At 38.0% G+C, this 19978-nt stretch overlaps 1 protein-coding gene across 1 annotated transcript in view; it reads right to left on the bottom strand.

The window, feature by feature from the left end:
- Positions 1-688: 688 nt before the first annotated feature.
- LOC122810864 (guanylyl cyclase-activating protein 2-like) overlaps positions 689-19978 on the bottom strand; it is a 91910-nt gene continuing 72620 nt past the window's right edge. Inside the window, exon 4 of the mRNA XM_044082416.1 lies at positions 689-957. Coding sequence (XP_043938351.1) covers positions 830-957 — 128 coding nt within the window. The 3' untranslated portion in view covers positions 689-829. The remainder of the gene's footprint in view (positions 958-19978) is intronic.

Here is a 19978-nt window from a genome sequence, read left to right as displayed (position 1 = left end):
ACCCCTTGCTATTACACTGATGGAATTACAAAGTACAATATCAGTTTCATCATTAAACCAGCTCTCTCTTGTATACTACACATATTATCCAGCTGATATGTGTACACTGCACATATTAGCTGGATAGTTTTCCAAAATCTATTTGGCTGTTTTATAGTAGATTGTAGAAAACAGTTCCTATTTTCTCATACATCAAGAGTGCATAATCTGGAAGCATCTTACTGCAGAACACATGGATCACCTCATACAATACAGTGAAAAAATGAAGCTCCTGATTCAAATGCCATGGCTTTTAAAATAAACTATTGAATCCAGCTTAATTTTAAGCTAATTAAGTTGTTTTCTTTCCTAAAAAGAAACTGAGATAATGGCTCCTCTCAATTTAACACATGGGCTACAAAACTGTTAGACTGTTGATAAACTTTTTGCAAGTACACAGTTTGTTTATTTGTACAGTGCCATGCTTCAAAGCAATAACACGTTAAAGCTATATTTTATCTAAAATGTAATGATACAGTATTTTGGTAATGTTGTACTGTCTAAATAACAGACGAAATATTACCAAGTGCTTAGTCAGACATACATAAGTAAATAAAACATTTCTCTTTAAAATTTATTAGAATGCCTCTTCAATATTTGACGAGGTATAAGGAATAATTTTATAGACACAAAAGTGTCATCTCACATATGGAATGTAGAAGAAATACCACAGTACTGTAATTTAGTTTCTCAACTTGCTTTTATGTTTTTAAATCTTTTGCAATTTTATTTCACATTACATTTTACATATTACAGACATACAGTAGTACTGAATTTTGATTGATATATATCAAAAAAGTGCACTCTTTCTTCTTTGTTCCATTACCCAGCCACACGGATTCATGTCCAGCTGCAGCATTTTCAGAACCCAAACATCCTTTTGTGCTCCTTGAATAAATTCATCCAGAGAAAGTTGTCCTGGAAGAGGAAATAGTGAATTTTACTGTTAAACAATATTGATTGCTTTGCACATGCAAAACATTTCCTGCTTAGGTTAACTTCAACTTTGTATATTTATCCGATAAAAAGACTCTGTGAGCTAAACTAACTTCAGACTCCTTTCAACCATAATCTTAGTCAGAAATAATAATAATAACTAAAGCATTCATTAAGAAAAAGAAACATAACACAGAATATATAAAACTAAGTCATTTATAAAGGAAAATGTACGTAACATAGAAATAAGATACACTAACAACTCTATGTCTTATAATCTACTGAATATACAGTAAGTTACATAGAAAAAAAGAACATTAATATTTTTAGACTATTCAGTAATATTTACCTCAGCAGCTAGTATCAAAGATGATTATAATGGTGGGGGCAACAAGGATAAACTAATTTGTTTCATATTTCAGAAACAGATTCCAAGAAATTCTAAATACTGGTAGCTATTTTGAGAGTATATAATGAACTGGAGTTATAACAGGTGACACAGTTGTAATTTTTTGCAGTACTTGACAAGTTTTAGTTACCATGAAATATTATCAATTAAAGAGTAAAATGTGTATGATCACAAATTGTTTTACAGCTCTGAAAACTGAAAAAATGTTGGCATTGTCACACAGACATTAGTCAAAACAAAAGTGCACCTCTTTTTGACCAACAGTGTTAAATGCTGCTAGATATGTCACTCTGCCACACTTTTTTGAGGCTCTGGAAACCATGTTATACTTTCAAAGCTGCTGAAAGGTTTCTCTGATGCTAATAATAGTTTGTTGTTATGGTAAGTAAATAACCTTCATTCTTCTTATTAATGGTAACATAAAAGTAAAAAAGACCCACTCACCTAAGCACCCACAGTGAAACCTAGAATATCACATATGTTTTACTTTCCATATTCAAGGAACACTGTCATTGCTCATGTATGGTGGAATTATGACACGTTATATAATCAAACAATAGGCTTTACATGTAGACAAAAGCTTTTCAGAAAAGTGAGTACAATAATATGAATCCATGCACAAACACTAGGCTTTCAGAGCAAACCAATGTTTTTTTCATAAATGTGAAATTCAGTATTATGAATGGATGCACTAACGGCATCTTCCTCTGGTCATAAATGTAACAATGTACAAGAAGTTGATGCATCAAGGAGCAAGAATCTTGGTTGTTCTAAGGGAAACTGTTGTAGCCATTCTACTTTAAATCTGAAACTTTAAACCTTTTCAAATACAGCAGCTTTGGAGATTTCTATTAGGCATATACTTTTCTTGTGCAATTCTAGCACTATTGCAGTGATACACCAGAGTCCTCTTTTAATGTTATATGGTAGGGCAGGTACTTGTAAATTCACAATGTAAGTTTTGAAATGAAGATACTGTACTGAAGCCCTGTGTTATATCTTCTTACCAATGCAGTGGGAAATCCCAGGGAAAGAAAAATATTTCACTTGCTGCTTGTAAGTTTGGGAATACCTTTACTTGACAAAAAAAAAAAAAAAAAAAAAAAGAAAATACAATTATGAACCCATAATATTACAGTTTTGATTGTGGGTGTCCGTCTGCTTTTCTTTTACTGCCTTCTGCAGCTTATAGTAGCAGATAACTACTTGATGTTCTCAGACAGTAAGAATGTACTCCACAAGAGTCTCCAATTGTCCTGTCACTCTTGCAGACCCAGTCAACCAAAACAATTGTTTTTATAATTATAAGTTCAAGAAATATCACTCCCCACAGGACTAACGCTACCTGTGCCAAACTCAGTCCAAGCACATAAACTAACATAAAAGGCACAGTAGTGATGCAGGCAGTAAACACAGCACTAACCAAAATGCAGGAAACAAAGCTAAAAGGACCGCTGCTTCATGAACTTTAAAATTCGGATTTATTGTGATACAAACAGGAGACGTGGTAAGCGCTTTCACCTGGATAGGCCTCTTCAGACCAAAAGAACCCCAGCTCTTGTACACCCTTATATGGCAAAAAAGGTGCAAAAACAGATAAACCATTAAAGGCACAGTGCAACTATCATAGTACACAACATAAATAAAGTGCTTACTCTAAAATTCATTAACCATAGTAAAATAAAAACACCTATACCACTCATAAAACATGAATAGAAATGCATAAAAACAAAAAATTGCATAAATTCATACTAATTGCACAACACTAACAATAAATCCTCTCATAAATATGCTCTCATAAAAATGCTCTCATATATATGTAAAAAGCACAGTCATACATATCACTTCAATCTCCTGGACTTCAGGAAAGGTCTCAATGGTACTTTCTCATTCAGTCGAGGAAAAACATCTGCTCTAAGTCTAACAATCCATTTAGATTCATTACTCTCAGTTCTACCCCTCACACCCCCCCCTAAAACTAGTGTGTGTAAGATCCAATACTTTAAAATGAAAAAGATGTGTGGAATCATTAGACAAGACATGTTTGGACAGAGCATTGACAGTGGAACGAATCCTGATCTGGTAGAGATGTTCCCTTATCCTGTCCCTCATCCTCCTGTCCATCTTGCCTGCATAAAATGCAGCACAGGCTCCACAGGAGGCCAAATAAACAACATGTGTAGATTCACAGTTTGCATGAACTCTAACTTCATGGTTAGTGCCATAGACAGGGTGATAGAAATGGACATCAGTGTCTATGGAACAACAATAGTTGCAACTACCACAGGGTACAGTACCAGCAACCCTATCACCTCCACCATCCATAACAGGATAACACAGCAATTTCTTTAAATTAGATCTATTCTTATAGACAAAACCTGGGGCAGCACCCACAATTTCCCTCACATTCGGATCCAGTGTTAACACACCCCATTGCGATCTAATCACATCCTTCAACCTACCTACATCCTTAGTATAATATAAGGGCACTCTGAAACCATGATTTCTACTCCCTGCCCGAACACCCTGGGAGGGACCATCATGGTCCACTCCAGTTTCTGAGAAAAAGGGTGCAGCAGCTTGTTCCCTCAAATTAATCTGCCAATCCTCTCTCCATGTCAGATGTCTGATATTCCCTGCTCTTAAACCTCTCACATAAATCCCTAACATCTGCCTCAAAACCATCCTGACTGGGATTATACCGTGACATCCTATATACCTGACCCCTCACAATATTACCAAAGATGTAACCTGGATGCGTACTGCATCTATGGAGATAGGAATTATGTTGACACTCCTTTCTATACACTCCTGTGTTCAATAGACCACTTTCCAACCTCTGAACGTAAACATCCAAAAAGGAAATCCAATTCTCAGAAACTTCATGGGTAAATTTCAGATATTGCGTTAGACCATTAACTCTCTCCAGGAAGAGGGATAACTCATCTTTCATGCCCTTCCAAAGGAAAAACACATCATCTACAAAATGCCTATAAAACATCACGTTCCTCGAAAAATCACCTATACCAAACAAGAACTTGGTCTCCCATGCAGCCATAAAGAGGTTGGCGTAGCTATTGGCACAAGAAGTGCCCATAGCCACGCCATCCATCTGTAAATAGCACTGAGAGCCAAAACAAAAAATGTTCTCTAACACAACTTCCAGAAACAAAGCTAACAAATCCACTGCATCACTATCTAATCCAGATTTGTCCTTCAAGTAATCAGACACCAACTGCACCCCATCTCTGTTTGGTATCACAGTGAATAGGGACTGAACATCCATTGTGACTAAATATGGAAGATCAACAGGGACAGATCTCACAGACTAATACAAATCCAACAGGAACTGTTTCGTGTCCCTTAGAATATAAACATTTGCGTCAACCACTGGGCGAAGGGACCTCTCCACATACAACAAAAATGGTTCAGTGATCCACCCCCTGTCCGCAGCAATGGGCTTCATGGGTGGACACACACTGTCCTTGTGGATCTTGGGTAGATGCTGTTTCACTGGCAGGAGGGGATCACTAACAAACAAGTATTCATACAACTCATTCGTAATAACATTAGTCTTAATCAAATCATCAAAAACCATCTGTATTCTATGGACATGTATATCCACCATCTTACATTCCACCAAACTGTAAAACCTTTGGTCTGATAACATAGACCTCATTGCCTCATCATAGAACTTAGAGTCCATAACTACCAGGGCACCCCCTTTGTCAGCAGGTCTAATGACAAGGGAGGGATCACTCCTCAGCTGTTGCAGGGCTCTCCTCTGTGCATAAGTTAAATTGCCCTTTTGTTTACTGGACTTACCCCCTCTCATTTCCATTTCATACAGATCATTCTCAACTAGTTTACTGAAAGCAGCTACTAGCAGTGGTAACATTGGCATGTACACACTAGGCTTCTTAAATGATTTCCCATCTAACACCTGCACTGTATCCTTAAATTCCAATCTAAGGCACAGATTCCTAATAAATAACTTAAACTGTACTAAGGTATCAACATAATTGCTGTCACAACTAGGTATAAAAGTCAATCCCTTGGATAGTACCCATAACTCATCTGACTTGAGTGGGCAGGAGGAAATGTTATGCACGAATGTCTCCCAGTTTTCTCCCACATTTTCTTGAGGTTTTGGTTCACCTGGGCATCTGCTGACAACTTCCTCTTCGTCCTGCCCCTGCTCATAGATCTCGATTTCCCTCCTCCCCTGTGAACTACATTGATGGGGAAAGGGCGATTGACAATCACAGTGCCAACATTGTCATGACTAGAACTATGTGCAGCATGCATAGTATGATTGAAATCCTTCCTCCTAACCACTGGTTTCAGATTCGGGTTTATTTGAGCCACACACATATCCTTGATAGAGCTTTTTCTAATTCAGTACTAGTGACAGATTGGCCCTCTGGGGGGGGCAGCAGTAGAACCCACCCTCACCACAGTCGAACCCTGGAGCTGTGGCTCAGCAGATACAACTGAATTAGAAAAAGTCCTATCAAGGACATTCGACCCCTGGGGCACATTACTCATAGAAAATACATTACTAGAGCCATCACTCATACTTGTGTTAACAACAGTTACACTCTTAGGCATATTAACATCCACATTAGTATCATGAATTTGTCCTTTAGGTGCATCAGTCCGTTGAGTAGAAACAGCGGCATTAGTTCCATGCACATTACTATATGTCCTCGGCCAAGAGAAGACCTGGCCTAACCTAAAGTCATCAATGTCCCTCTTGAGCTTGTGCTGTTTTTGTGACAGTAAGCGCATCTCATATAACTGCACAGTATCCAGTGTAGAGTCAATAAGTCTATCAACAATATCAGCCGGAAAATGACAATACAGCTCCATCTGTTGTTCTCTAATACTTTCTCTTAACTCAGACTCTTCCGTTAGGAAGAATTCATTCAAAAGTGACATATACTTTAGGCTTACCTCTATGTTAGCCTGCTGCCACTTGTAGAGCAAGTCTGGGTATGAATTACCTGTGGTGGGCATTTTCAGTACTCTTAGTCTCCTTTTTACAATTCTCCTTTTGATGCAAACTTCAAAATGCTGCCGTTGGGTCTGTAGCCTTTTCAGCTTCATAAAATCAGCCTCCATTCTCGCAACTGTTGGTCCCAACTTGACCCTATCAAATGGCTCAGCAGAGATCACAACACCCTCCTCTCCGACTCCTTCAAACAACATCAAGGGATTCACAGTACCTGATACACATACAGAGAAACAATCAATGTTCATAGGAGTACCTCATTCTGGTACATAAGACAATTCCACTTGTTGCTCAGCAACACCTGCCATGCTCCCAGGGGGGTGAAAACAACAATACGTAAAAATAAGTCCAAGAAATATGACTCCCCACAGGACTAACGCTACCTGTGCCAAACTCAGTCCAAGCACATAAACTAACATAAAAGGCACAGTAGCGATGCAGGCAGTAAACACAGCACTAACCAAAATGCAGGAAACAAAGCTGAAAGAACCGTTGCTTCATGAACTTTAAAATTCAGATTTATTGTGATATAAACAGGAGACGTGGTAAGCGCTTTCACCTGGATAGGCTTCTTCAGACCAAAAGAAACCCCCCCCCCCGTACACCCTTATACAGCAGAAAAGGTGCAAAAACAGATAAACCATTAAAGGCACAGTGCAACTATCATAGTACACAACATAAAGTGCTTACTCTAAAATACATTAACCATAGTAAAATAAAAATGCCTATACCACTCATAAAACGTGAATAGAAATGCATAAAAACAAAAAATTGCATAAATTCATACTAATTGCACAACACTAACAATAAATCCTCTCATAAAAATGCTCTCATAAAAATGCTCCATACATATCACTTCAATCTCCTGGACTTCAGGAAAGGTCTCAATGGTACTTTCTCATTCAGTCCAGGAAAAACATCTGCTCTAAGTCTAACAATCCATTTAGATTCATTACTCTCAGTTCTACCCCCCCCCCCCTAAAACTAGTGTGCATAAGATCTAATACTTTAAAACAAAAAAGATGTGTGGAATCATTAGACAAGACATGTTTGGACAGAGCATTGACAGTGGAATGAATCCTGTCCCTCAGCCTCCTGTCCGTCTTGCCTACATAAAACGCAGCACAGGCTCCACAGGAGGCCAAATAAACAACATGTGTAGATTCACAGTTTGCATGAACTCTAACTTTGTGGTTAGTGTCATAGACAGGGTGATAGAAATGGACATCAGTGTCTATGGAACAACAATAGTCAACTTCACCCAAATAATTCACTCTGTAACCAGACCTAGTAAAACTAAATCCTCAGGGTCAACTCTTGAGTGGATCTTAGTCTCTCACCCTAATACATTTATAGACTCCAGTACCATTCCTGACTCTATCAGCGACCACCTGCTTGCCTTTGCCCTCCACTCAACATCTTCCCCCTACACCGACACCATTACATACACACACGTAACCTCAGCAACTTCAACCCCATCATATTCTCAAATTCCCTCAAACAAATGAACCGGAACATTCTAAAAAACATTCCTCTTGACAACGCTGTCAGCTATTTCAATTTCACCTTTCTAAACACTCTTAATACTCTAGCTCCAATAAGAACAATAAGAATAAAAGTCAATACCACCCCATGGCTAGCCCAAGACACCAAACAACTTATGCACCAAAGGGACAAATCCTGGAAATTATACCAAAAAAACAAACTCCCTGAAACCCTACTACAATGCACACAGCTCCGTAACCTTGTACAAAAAACAAATCATTAGAGACAAAACATCTTACTACATCAAACTCCAGTCCAACCATGCAACCAATCCAAAAAAAAAATTCTTCAACTCCATAACTGCTCTTCTCAGCCCAGGCACCAAGAACAACCCCTGCCTAGACCCCAGCAATCCTGATCAAGAATTAGCTTCGTTATTTAACTCTTTCTTTATTAACTCCATATATGAACTCAGAAAAACCTTTCCAGCAATAATCACTCCTCTCAGTCTAGTCCCCCCTCCACCCCCTCCACTCCTGCTGTCCCTGAATCCCGCCCCCATCTTCAAACTTAAACCGATCTCTACCAACTATGTAAAAAGACTTCTCTTCAAAATAAAACTGACTCCCCTGACAACATGCCTTCAAACTTTCTCAAGCTTGCTGCTGATGGGATTGCATATCCCATTAGCATCCTAATCAACAGATCCATTTAGGAATCCTACGTCCCCAAACTCTGGTGTAAGGCCTACATCCTACCTCTCCATAAAGGTGGCAACAACACCAATTTCTCTAAATTCCATCCCACAGGTATCCTCTCCCCAATCTCAAAGATCCTGGAAAAATGCATTCACCTTCAACTCATGCCCTTCTTAACTCAATACCATCTCCTTACCCCTACCCAACCTGGATTCTGACCAGGGCATAGTACTACAACAGCTCTCCTTTCTTTTCTTGACATTGCCAATCATGCCCGAGACTCTGGGACAGTAGTATCCACAGTGCTTTTGGATCTTTTCAAAGCATTTGATACTGTTTCCCACTCCCACCTTCTGAGCCATCTTTCAAACCACAATCTTTCTCAAAAAACCTATCCTGATTCTCAGGCTACTTATCTGATAGATCTCAGGTTGTGAAATGGAGAAAAGGCATCTCTTCTTTTCTCCATACCCTCACAGGTGTGCCCCAAGGATCCTTACTCGGTCCTATGTTGTTTAATATCTTTCTCAACACCTTTCACTCTGCCATTCGCAATGCCACAGTAATTCAGTATGCAGACAACTCAACACTAATCTGTTCTGCTACTAATCTCTCTGAACTTCTAACAAAAACTAAGACCGCCTTCTCAACCACCGAAGCCTGGATGCTCCAAAACCATCTTTCTCTCAATGCCAGTAAATCCAAAATATTAATATTTCCACCTTCAAAATCCTTCCCTTTAGACTTTACTAAGCCAAAACAACACTCCTATTAAAGTCATTCCCCATGCTAAATTACTAGAGATTATTATAGAGGAGCAACTAAAACTTGACAACCATATCCATCAAAACATAAAGAAAACCCACCAAAAGCTTTAGTATGCTTTACAGGAACAATCACTTCCTTTCACCCTACGCTAAGACATACTCGCACCTCAACTTCCCTCCTTCCCTCCTTCATGTATGGTGCTCCTCTGCTAACAAACCTGCCATCCTCTCTCACTTCCAAATTAGAAACCGGCTACAAGAAAATATGCAAATGTGTCACTAGCTCTAAATACTCCTCCCATCACTGTGAAGCCCTCCACTCTCTAAATTGGCTAGAATTACCAAACTACCTAGATTACCTCCAACTGATCACAGCTCATAGACTATTCTTCAACCCCATTAAATGCCCTGCTCTTTCTGACATCCTACCCCCTTACCTACCAAACAGAACACTCATATCTGAAAATCAAAACCTAATTAATGTTCATAAACCTAACCGTTCATCTGGACAGTTACTCCTCTATTTTCCTTAGCCAAAAAATGGAACTCTCTTCCCACTACTCTTAGGACAATGTAGAACCTGGAAAATTTTAAAACACACTTCCATTCTTATGTTCTTCCAACCTAACCACATCCCTTACTTTCTTGTTCCTCACTGCTATGTCGGTGATACCTTCTCTTAACAAGCTATACATCATTATATCAAAACTATTATTGCTTATTACCTAGGAAATTCAACTGTCTGTTTACTGATATTAATCTAAATCCAACCATATCTATGATTTGCAATGTTATTGTCTGTTTCACAATGTTATTACTATGTTGTTTGTGATATTATTATTGTTTCACTATGATATTTTTGATTGAATTTGCTCTTGTTACTATTATGTAGACATTCTTCTTTTGTATTTTTATTTTGTATTGTGGAGCTTTTCTCCCCGGGCCTCCACTGAAAATGGGCTCAGTAGGCCCAGTGTACTTCCCTAGTCATCAAACTGGAAATAAATAAATAAATAGTAGAACATCATGTTACAAGTAGCAATAGAGCTGTTTTCAACATATGCATGCTGATATATAGGTTCATAGGTTGGTATTAGGCTACACAAGCCTAGCCAAACAATTCCCCTGATATTTCTTTCCACAATATTTACTTCCCTGGACCCCTGTCTAGTAGGTTGACTGACATAATCCCCGGGGTGAATTTTCTATCTCCCATCCAGTCATCAAGGTTCCTTTTGAAGAGGGCCAAGGAGGCACTCTGCTTGACATGTATGGGCAGTCTGTTCCAGAGTATGGGGAGTCTCTGGGTCAGGAACCTATCCCTCCAGCATGTTTTGTTCATTGTAATGACAAGGTTTAGATCCCTTGAGCATGTGGCTCTGAGGGATTGGGAATTCTTTAAGTGGAGCATGTCCAACAGCTCAGGGTTTGATATGGTTTGACATGGCCTTGTATGTTAAGCAGAGATCATCTCTGAGTAGACGATAAGCCACAGAGTATAGCTGGAGTTTTTTTTAGATGGTCAGCATGGGGCATCTGCTTTAGGCCTGTGATTCATTTAGTGAGGTATTTATGCGGCCTTTCCAGCTGTTGCAGATGTCTTGTGAGGTACATACCAAATGGGGTGTTGTACTCTATAATGGGTCTAATGAGGGATGAGTACAGTGGGACAATGACCTCCTTTTTTCTGGATGAAAAGCCCTTAGTGATGAAGTGTGCCACATAGAAGGATTTCCTGACTGTTGTGGAGATGTGGTTATCGAAGGTGAGACCACTGTCCACCTGTGTCCCTAAGTCTCTCATCACACTCTCGGTGTTAGTGTACTGCCACCTATGTGGTAATTCATGGGTACATGCTTTTTCCCAAAGGGGATAACTATACATTTCTTGGCATTAAGCTTCAGTCCATCATGGCTCTGGCACCAAGCATCTGTTTCTTTAAGGCCCTTTTATAGAATATCCACATCATTTGGGGATTCAATAATGGCTCCCAGTTTGCAGTCATCTGCGAACTTTGTTAGCCAAAGTCCCTTAGTGCTGGCCTGTAATTCAGAGAAGTAGATGCCAAACAAGAGCAGTCCCAGGACTGAACCCTGAGGTACTCCACTTGTCACTTGTCTGGAGCTGAATTTGGAGTCGGCTACTTTTACAGTCTTGGTTCTGCCAGTAAGCCAGTTGGCAACCCATCAAGTGACGTAGGGATTTACGCCCAGGTTGGTTAGTTTATCTATGATTCCAGAGTGGGGGATGGTGTCGAAAGCTTTGGCAAGGTCCAGACAGGCTGTGTGGACCGCCTTACCCTCATCCACAGCTCTGGAGACTGATTCAAAGAAGTCAATCAGATTCAGGAGACAAGATCAGCTTTTCACAAAACCAAACTAGGTGGGGTCCAGTGTTTGAAGGTTGCCAATGTCTTTGTTTATAAGTTCCATGATAATGCGTTCCATGCCCTTGCAGATCAGGCTCATCAGACTGATGGGACGGTAGTTCCTGGGATCCAAGGTGGATTCCCCTTGTGGAGTGGAATAACTGTAGCTGTGTGCCACTCAGTGGGCATGAAGCCTGAGGTGAGGCTATGATTAAACATGACACTTAGGTGAGGTGCCAGTTCATTTTGTAGTTCATGTAGTACACAGCCTGGGATGTCATCTGGTCCCATGGATGCTGTATTCTTAACTTTGGAGAGTGCGATTTCTACCTGTGTGGCCGTGATTACCGGGATTTGGCAATCTTTTGGAATTGAGATGGGCCCTTTAGGGGGTGGGGGGGAGTTGGCACTAAATCGATCTGCCAGGATATTGGCAATAACCTTGGGATCAGTATATTTAATTCCATTCTGTTGTAGCTCAGAGCAGATCTGAGCACTGCCATTTAGATTCTTGACATAACTATAGAATGCCTTGTGGTTGTCTTTGGAATCTTTGGTAATTTTATTTTTGTAACTAGCTTTGGCGGATTTTATGAGGAATCTCAGCTTCCTACTGAGGCTGGTAAGGAAGTTTTTTGCATCCTGGGATTTTTCTCTTTTCTGCAACAGTTTCTTCCATCTGTTGTGTAGTTTGTTTATGGCAGGGGACCACCAGATTGGCTTCCTTTTTTTGGAGGAGAGCATCTTGGTTCTATTTGGGATGGCACGATTCATGGTATGTTGGAATATGGAATATGGAATATGGTTTCAAGTCCCAACCTATCCAGTTCTGGCAATACCATATCCAATATTACCTTCTCCATTATTTTTCCACAATATGAAAGTAGACTTAAGGGTTTATATGAGTCTGTGCTTGTCCTACTCCCCTTTCCCTTAAAGATAGGTTTAATAAGCACATGCCTCCAATCTTGACAAATCTCCCCATATTTGTATGATCTAGTGAATAATAGATATAATGGTACCGTAAGTTCTAGCTGGTGTTCTCAGGCCATTGTTACTAATTCTGTCTCCTCCCTGTGCTTTGTTTGGATCCAATTTGCACAGTTATTTTTTAATATAGTCTAATTTGATTCCAATATCGGGGGTTACCTGGATGTCACTAGGACAATTTATCACCTCTTTTGTGGAACCAAACTGTTTTGCATAAGATTTTGTAACTATATTTATACTCTGTTGTGTCTGAGAATAAATTTTACAATCTGCATACAGTTTATCAGTTTGTGTGTCTTTACTTCTTCCACATATTACGTATCTATAAAAAGGTTTCCTATTATGCTCAATATCTTTATATAAATTTTCTTCAAATTTTTCTTGATCTTGTCTCACACTATGCTTAATCTGTTTGTCCAACTTGTTTATTTCAGTTTTCAAAGTTGTAGTTCGACCTCTCTTCCATTTCTTATATTTTTTGTCTCTCACTTTAATCAGATATTGTGTTCTTATGGAAATATATCTCCCTAATGTTGTATGCCTAGATCCTGATGTTAAGCATTTTTTTTTATATTTTGTACTCAAACGATTTCTCTTTCAAAACTTTCCACATTCCATCTGCAGCTTTTCCACTGAACACCTCACTCCAGTTAATTTTACATATTGACTGTTTTACTTCCATATAATCTGTAATTAACCTTCTGTGCATTGCCTTAGATTTCAGTTTGGCAGAATTATCTAGCAACAAATTAGCCTTTATGACCCAATGATCACTGCACATCAATGGTGGCAACACTTGACTTGAAGTAACAGTAATTTCTTTAGGAACACCAACAATATCAATTATGTTCCATCCCCTGGTAGTTTTTTTACAGTCTGAAGCAATTGTTCCGAAATATACATTGTGAATAATTTCCTTACTAACGTTGTTGAATCAACACTATTCCAGTCTGTTTCTGGTAAATTTAAGTCCCCAGCTAATATTATTCTTCCCTCCTGTGTTTCATGCAAGAAATGTATAAATTCCTCTAGGTCATCTGCACTTGACTTTGGTGGTCTATACACTCCAACAATTGTTATATGTTCCAGGATTGTCTTTATTGTCACAGTTACACAGTCTATAGTATTGGTGTTATCACTGAACATGTAATAATCACAAGTCTTACAACTAACTTTAATCCCTATCATAACACCCCCACCTGATTTTTTTGTTAGAGTGACTGTTACAGTAAAAACATTTATACCCTGACAGAACTGGTTTCCAGTCTTTGTTCTTTAACTGTGTTTCTCAAACAATAACAACATCAATCTTGTGGGAATGTAGCAAATTTTCCAATAAAAAACTTTATTATTAATGCTCCTAGCATTAACAACCAGAGATGCTTCAAATGTTGTGATCTGTGAACTGTTAAATTTTACACCTGGCAAAAATCCTGCCTAGTGTTTGTCAAATATTGCAAAATATCTGCTACAAAAATTATCTTTCCTGATCTTGACAAATGCACACTATCCTGTCTGACCACGTGTTCCCAAAACTAGGCTTGAATGCTCTACACATTTCCATTTTTTTAAAACAGGACATTTTTTCCATGTAGGTATTTATCCCCAAAAATCTTTTCATTCACAGTAGCCTAACTATCCTTTCTATAGGTGATTTGTGAAAAATACGTCCTAACACCCCCACAAGCTATACTAATAGGGCTGTCAGTTCCCTACTAACAGTCAGAGAATCCTTGCAGGTGACATCATTTGTACCAACATGAATAAAAATGGAGCTGTACTTCCTTATATTAAGGCATTCTAAGTCTTGTCTTAGTTCTTCTATTTTTGCACATGGCAAGCATAACACTATTCAATGTTCATTATCTTCTCTATAAATATAAGTATCAGTTTCTCTAATAATTAAATCTCCAATTACAAGTATATCTTTGCTGGCCAGCCCTGAAGAATCTTCAGCTTCTAATACAATAATATCTGCTCTATCCATTGCTACGAAGTATAGATCTTCATCACCATTACTCTTATTAATCTCACTGTTTTCATTGTGTATTACATTCAAATCCAGCTGGTATTGTAAATCCACAGCTTGAGCCATGTAGTCAACATCTGTCTTTCTCTTCTTTTTTCTTACAGTAATGTTCTTCAATCCTTCCATGTTCAGTTTTGATTTCTTCCTTTTCACCTGCCCCTTGCCTCTTTTTTCCACCATCTCCATTGGAAAGCTGATGCCTTTTTCTATAGACTGAAGGTTTTCTGATAGACAAATATCATCATTTCCTGTCACCAGTGTGTTACATAACAATGCAGAATCCTTTTTACTACGTATTCTGTTTCCTTTACAGTCATTAGTCAGTTTCTTTTTCTTCCTTGTTATTTGTTGAGAACTTCTTCCTTCCTTTCTTTTTTTGTTTCCTTCTAAACAAACTGGATCCTCAGATTGCTGAATACTTGCATTCAGAATTCCAAAGTTGTCAGGGGCATTTTCTTGTTTCATAGGGGTTGAATGATCTTTGCAGACAGTAGATGCATCATTTCCTAAATGTGTTCTGTTTGCTCTTTGCCTAACATTATCCATCTCATCAGTCCAGTCATTAATATATGAAACAACAGTTCTCCAAGCCGTGCCAATTGCACAAGTGCAATCATCGTCATTAAGTCTAGATTTATTTCTAACAATGGTAAGCAAATCGTCCAACTTTTAACACGAGGAACACAGATCACCAGTGTAATCAGCTGTTACCTTTAAATATGCATAGCATTTATTAGACTGTACAAGATATTTGTGCATTAGTAAATCGTTAATTGCATACTCATTTAAGGAATCTATATTCAGCTTCAAATGAATAAAATATTGCAAAAGAAAAGAATAATTAAAATCAGTAACCAGAGAATTAAAAGAGAACTTAAATCAACTTCTATGACAAAAAATGACACCAGCAATATACAACTAAATAATAAAGTAAGTACAGTAAAGTTGTTCTGACCATACAAGTTCTGCAAGCCAGACAAGAGTTGTAATTCCGTTACGTTGTGCACAAAGGCGTGCAGTAGCTTCTGCTCACTATCGCTTGCGGTTGTACTTCTTTTTAACAGTAAAGATCAATAAGTTACAAACCAGGGTAGGATTGTTTAGGTATGCTCAGGATTTTTCTCTTTGCAGTCTGTGTAAATTTATAGCTGTCTAGGTCACTTGGGGTGGCTAGAGCTTGCCTGTCTAAAACGTATCCCTTTCTAACAACCAACAGTGAAATTAAAGGTAAAACAACAAAATATGAATCAAAGTAAATCCTGTTAACAAGCTATCCCTTCCTACCTACAAACAGTAAAAAAACAGTGATAACAAATACAATATAAATTCAAATAAAACTTCTCTTTTTTTGGTCTTCACTTGCCCCACCAGCTGGATCTTCTTCTTTCAGCTTTTTCCCAGTTAGGGGTCACCACAGCGTATCATCTGTCCACTCATGATTGACAGTGGAGTTTTACAGTGTCAAGTTGACAGTCTGGCGCCCAACCTTCCACAGAAGGCACACACGCACACACTCACACCTAGGGCCAATTTAGAGTGTCCAATCCACCTACTGCATGTCTTTGGGATGTGGGAGGAAACCGGAGCACCCGGAGGAAACCCACACGACCACAGGGAGGACATGCAGACTCCGCACAGAAGGCACCCCATCTGAGAATTGAACTGGAGAACCTCTTGCTGTGAGGCGGCAATGCTAACCACTGCACCACCGTGGCTGCCCTAACTGTACCTATATTGTGCCTCAGCAAAAAAGGAACCTATGGCTACACTATCCAAAAGGAGAAAAAGTTAGTTTCTTAGTGATGAAACTGAGAGCTTGCCCCAGAGGGATGGGTTAAGGAAAAAGACCACTACAGAGTCGCATAAATCATGCCAGTCCAGTAGCATGCAAGATGACTGATAGATGGCTTTTAATAAATGAATATTCTATACCATGGACAAGAAGTTATGAGAGATATAGCAGGAGCTGAAGGATAGGATGGTGCAATCAGTTGGGTTAAATATTTTTTCCCATTCCAGTGGGAAAATCTGTTACATGTGGAGAGATAAGGCATGTATCTTGTAAGACACAAGTCGCCAAAAGTGGGAAAACATGGCTAATTTGAAATCCTCTGTACCATTACCTTGAGCGCTTTTGAAGCTGGGTGGACCAGCTCCCATCTTGTTGAATCAGCAGCTTGCAGAGCATGAGAAGGGCTGCTGGCACTTCTTCACTTATCTGCATCTGCAGGAAGAATCAGGCATTTCTTTGCCAGCAGGGACCTATCAAAATGAGACTTTTTTTTCTCTTGCCTTTACCAACACCTTTGGTATACATGGGACTGTACAAAAGATGTATAGTAGGGTTTGGATCTAGATGATAAATATATGCATTGGTGGTTGAGGATGAAGGACAAGGAGTCTCTGATTAGTATTTCAAAACCTTCCAGTTCACTTTTGATACCATAAATGTCCGAACCATCTCAAATTCCTGTGATCATCATAAAGTTTGCCCTCTCCTCTTCCCCTTCAAGTGACCTGCTAAGGAGTTTGCTGTATCTGGATACAGAATGCTTGAAGATGCAAGTTGAGACTGATAGGTCCCAATGTTTCATGGACAAATGTTCCCTTGCTTCTTGATGGATCACATTTCTGCAGTATCTCATGTAAGTATATGAAGGACAGCATAGCTCAAAACTGACTAAAAGGGAAGGAGGCTGTTCTGAAAAGGAATTATCTTTTTCAAGCTAATATGCTTCTTCCTTATCTTCTTAAACTTTCTGTCCTGCACTATGAATTGAAATAAGTAGACCCCCCTACATACATGCACTCTGCTTCTTTTGTCATTAGCCTTTAATCTAGTTCTACAGAGTAATAGGAAGTCCTGGATTGCTAGCCACCTTCCTATCCCACCATTCAAATTGAATTTTTATGAAGGAAAATTTTGAGGAAAGACATGTTCTAGTGGCTGTTTATCTTGGTCCAAGTTACTTTTCAAGTACCACTGAAATTTTTTCGTGCATCTTTTGACATGGGGGTGGTCATCAGGATGGAGGAAGACATGAAACCTGGTGCCTTAAGGAAGGACTTTGCCATTAGGTGAGACTGCTGGGAGATAATCAAGAAGGCTTGTCTCCTTGGGATAGTGGGGCCCTGCAAACTATGGCATCTAAAATAGCACATGGGATTTTTCCCACTGGGAGGATTCCAGTTTGGACTTTTGTTTTTTTTTTTTACTCAAAGGATTTTTATTTTGATGAAATAACACACTAATTTTATACATTCATAACATTCAATAACTATTTACAGTATTTACATTCAGCCTGACAAAAAGGATTCAGATAAAAACATTTGTAGTTAAATAATAAGTTAATATGTAAACTATGATAATTAGGAAGAGTTTGGCTCCATCTGTAGGGTATCAATCAAATTCAAAACTTTCCTCCATGGACTATTAACCAATGGCTTAGGAAAAGTTCTTAACTCTTTAGTTATTTTCTCCATTAGTATGCATTTCTCCAGTGATGAAAGGAATTCCTCCATTGTGGGTGCTACATTAGAGTTCCATCTTCTAGTCATGCATTTTCTGGCTATTGCTAACATTGTCCACAACAAATACAGGTCATCTTTCTTCATATTATTACTATTGACAACACTCAATAAAATTAAAGACTTTGTCAAAACAAATATATCAGTATAGATAGCTTGAAGAAATTTGTTAATCTCATTCCAATATGGTTTCATTTTAGTACAGTCATAAAAAATATGAGACCAGTCAGCATTAGTGGACAGATGACATCTCTAACATAACTTGATGTTTGAAGGATTCCCTTTTGAGAGTTTCTCATGTGTCAAAAAGAATCTGTGTAGAAATTTCCAATAGAAAATCCTCCAGAATTGTGAGTAAGAAGTTAGTTTAACTGAAAATAAAATGTTTATCTTCCATTGATAATGATGCTTGAAACCCTTTAGTTAGGTATTGCCAGTAAGAATCTTTAGGAGCTGTCTTATAGACAATTAAAGTATTATATAGATATGATAATTCATTCTTAACATTGACATTATTATATAGAATTCCAAAAATCCAGTTTATAATTTTTGATACGGTTTTGAAGGATGAGTTATGTATTATGCTACACAGATCCTTAGTGTAAGCTGTGACACTCTGAAGAACCAACCAGTCATTAGGGGATAGGCCATAGGTTGACAATATACTTTCTGTGTTCAAAGCTTGTTGGTTTTCAATACATTGCAACCAACAAAATAGGTTATTATTTTCCCATAAACCAAAAATATCTCTATGTGTTTTATCAGGGAAACCCCTTGTAATAGTAAATGTTATTAAAAATCTATGCTACAGTCTTATATCTAAATTTGTGTTAATGGATTTTTTAAATACATCAGAAATGTTGTTTATTAGTGTTAGTTTAGTTAATTTTGTTGTACTATACTGTAAATTTAAACTTAAATAGTGCCATATCTTGTTATCTTTGTCAGTTACCAAAGCATTTTTGATAAATCATTTTCATTCATTAGTATAATGGAGTGTAACAGTTTCCAATTGGAAGAGTATTTAGGATTTATCCAATTCATCAATATTGTAATTATAGATGCCTTTATACAAGTTTCAGTCTCTGGGAATTTTAACCACCCTTGTTCCCATTTTTCTGATAGGATGACAATATGCCACTCTATTTCTTTTGGGATACCATAGGAATTTCATCAAAGTTGAAGTGATTTCTTTAAGGATTTACTTTCCTGGTGGAAATATAAGGGCTTGTGCTATATATAGTATTTTAGGTAACAAAACCATTTTTATCAGTTGTAACCTATCATCAAATGTTATAAATAAATTATTCCATTTGATTATTAATGTCTTGATTAAGTCTATGGCTTTAGCATAGTTAAGCTGTAAGGTTTCCACTATATTCTTGCCTAGGACTATTCCTAAATAGTCTAGAGATGAAACTTGTTTTCCAATAATATGATTAACTGGAACCTGTATGTTCTTTTTTTATTTAATAATAAATATTTTGATTTAGATTTGTTGAAGGAGAGTCCTGAGATTTTTTGGAAATTTGTTGTTACTATATCCACTTCACCTAACACCTCCTTAGAGTTGGGTAAAGTAAGTAAGACATCATCAGCAAACATCATTACTTTAGAAATATATTGGTCATATATATTTATACCTCTTATCTTAGGATTATTATGTATTAAAATGGCAAGTATTTATATGGCCAGAGCAAATAGAATAGGGGGCA

Source organism: Protopterus annectens, chromosome 9.part0 (assembly GCF_019279795.1).
Source record: "Protopterus annectens isolate FY-2018-M chromosome 9.part0, PAN1.0, whole genome shotgun sequence".
Classification (NCBI taxonomy): Eukaryota; Metazoa; Chordata; order Ceratodontiformes; family Protopteridae; genus Protopterus; species Protopterus annectens.
The sequence above is the reverse complement of the archived record's forward strand: the minus strand, read 5'-3'. Positions and strand labels throughout refer to the sequence as shown.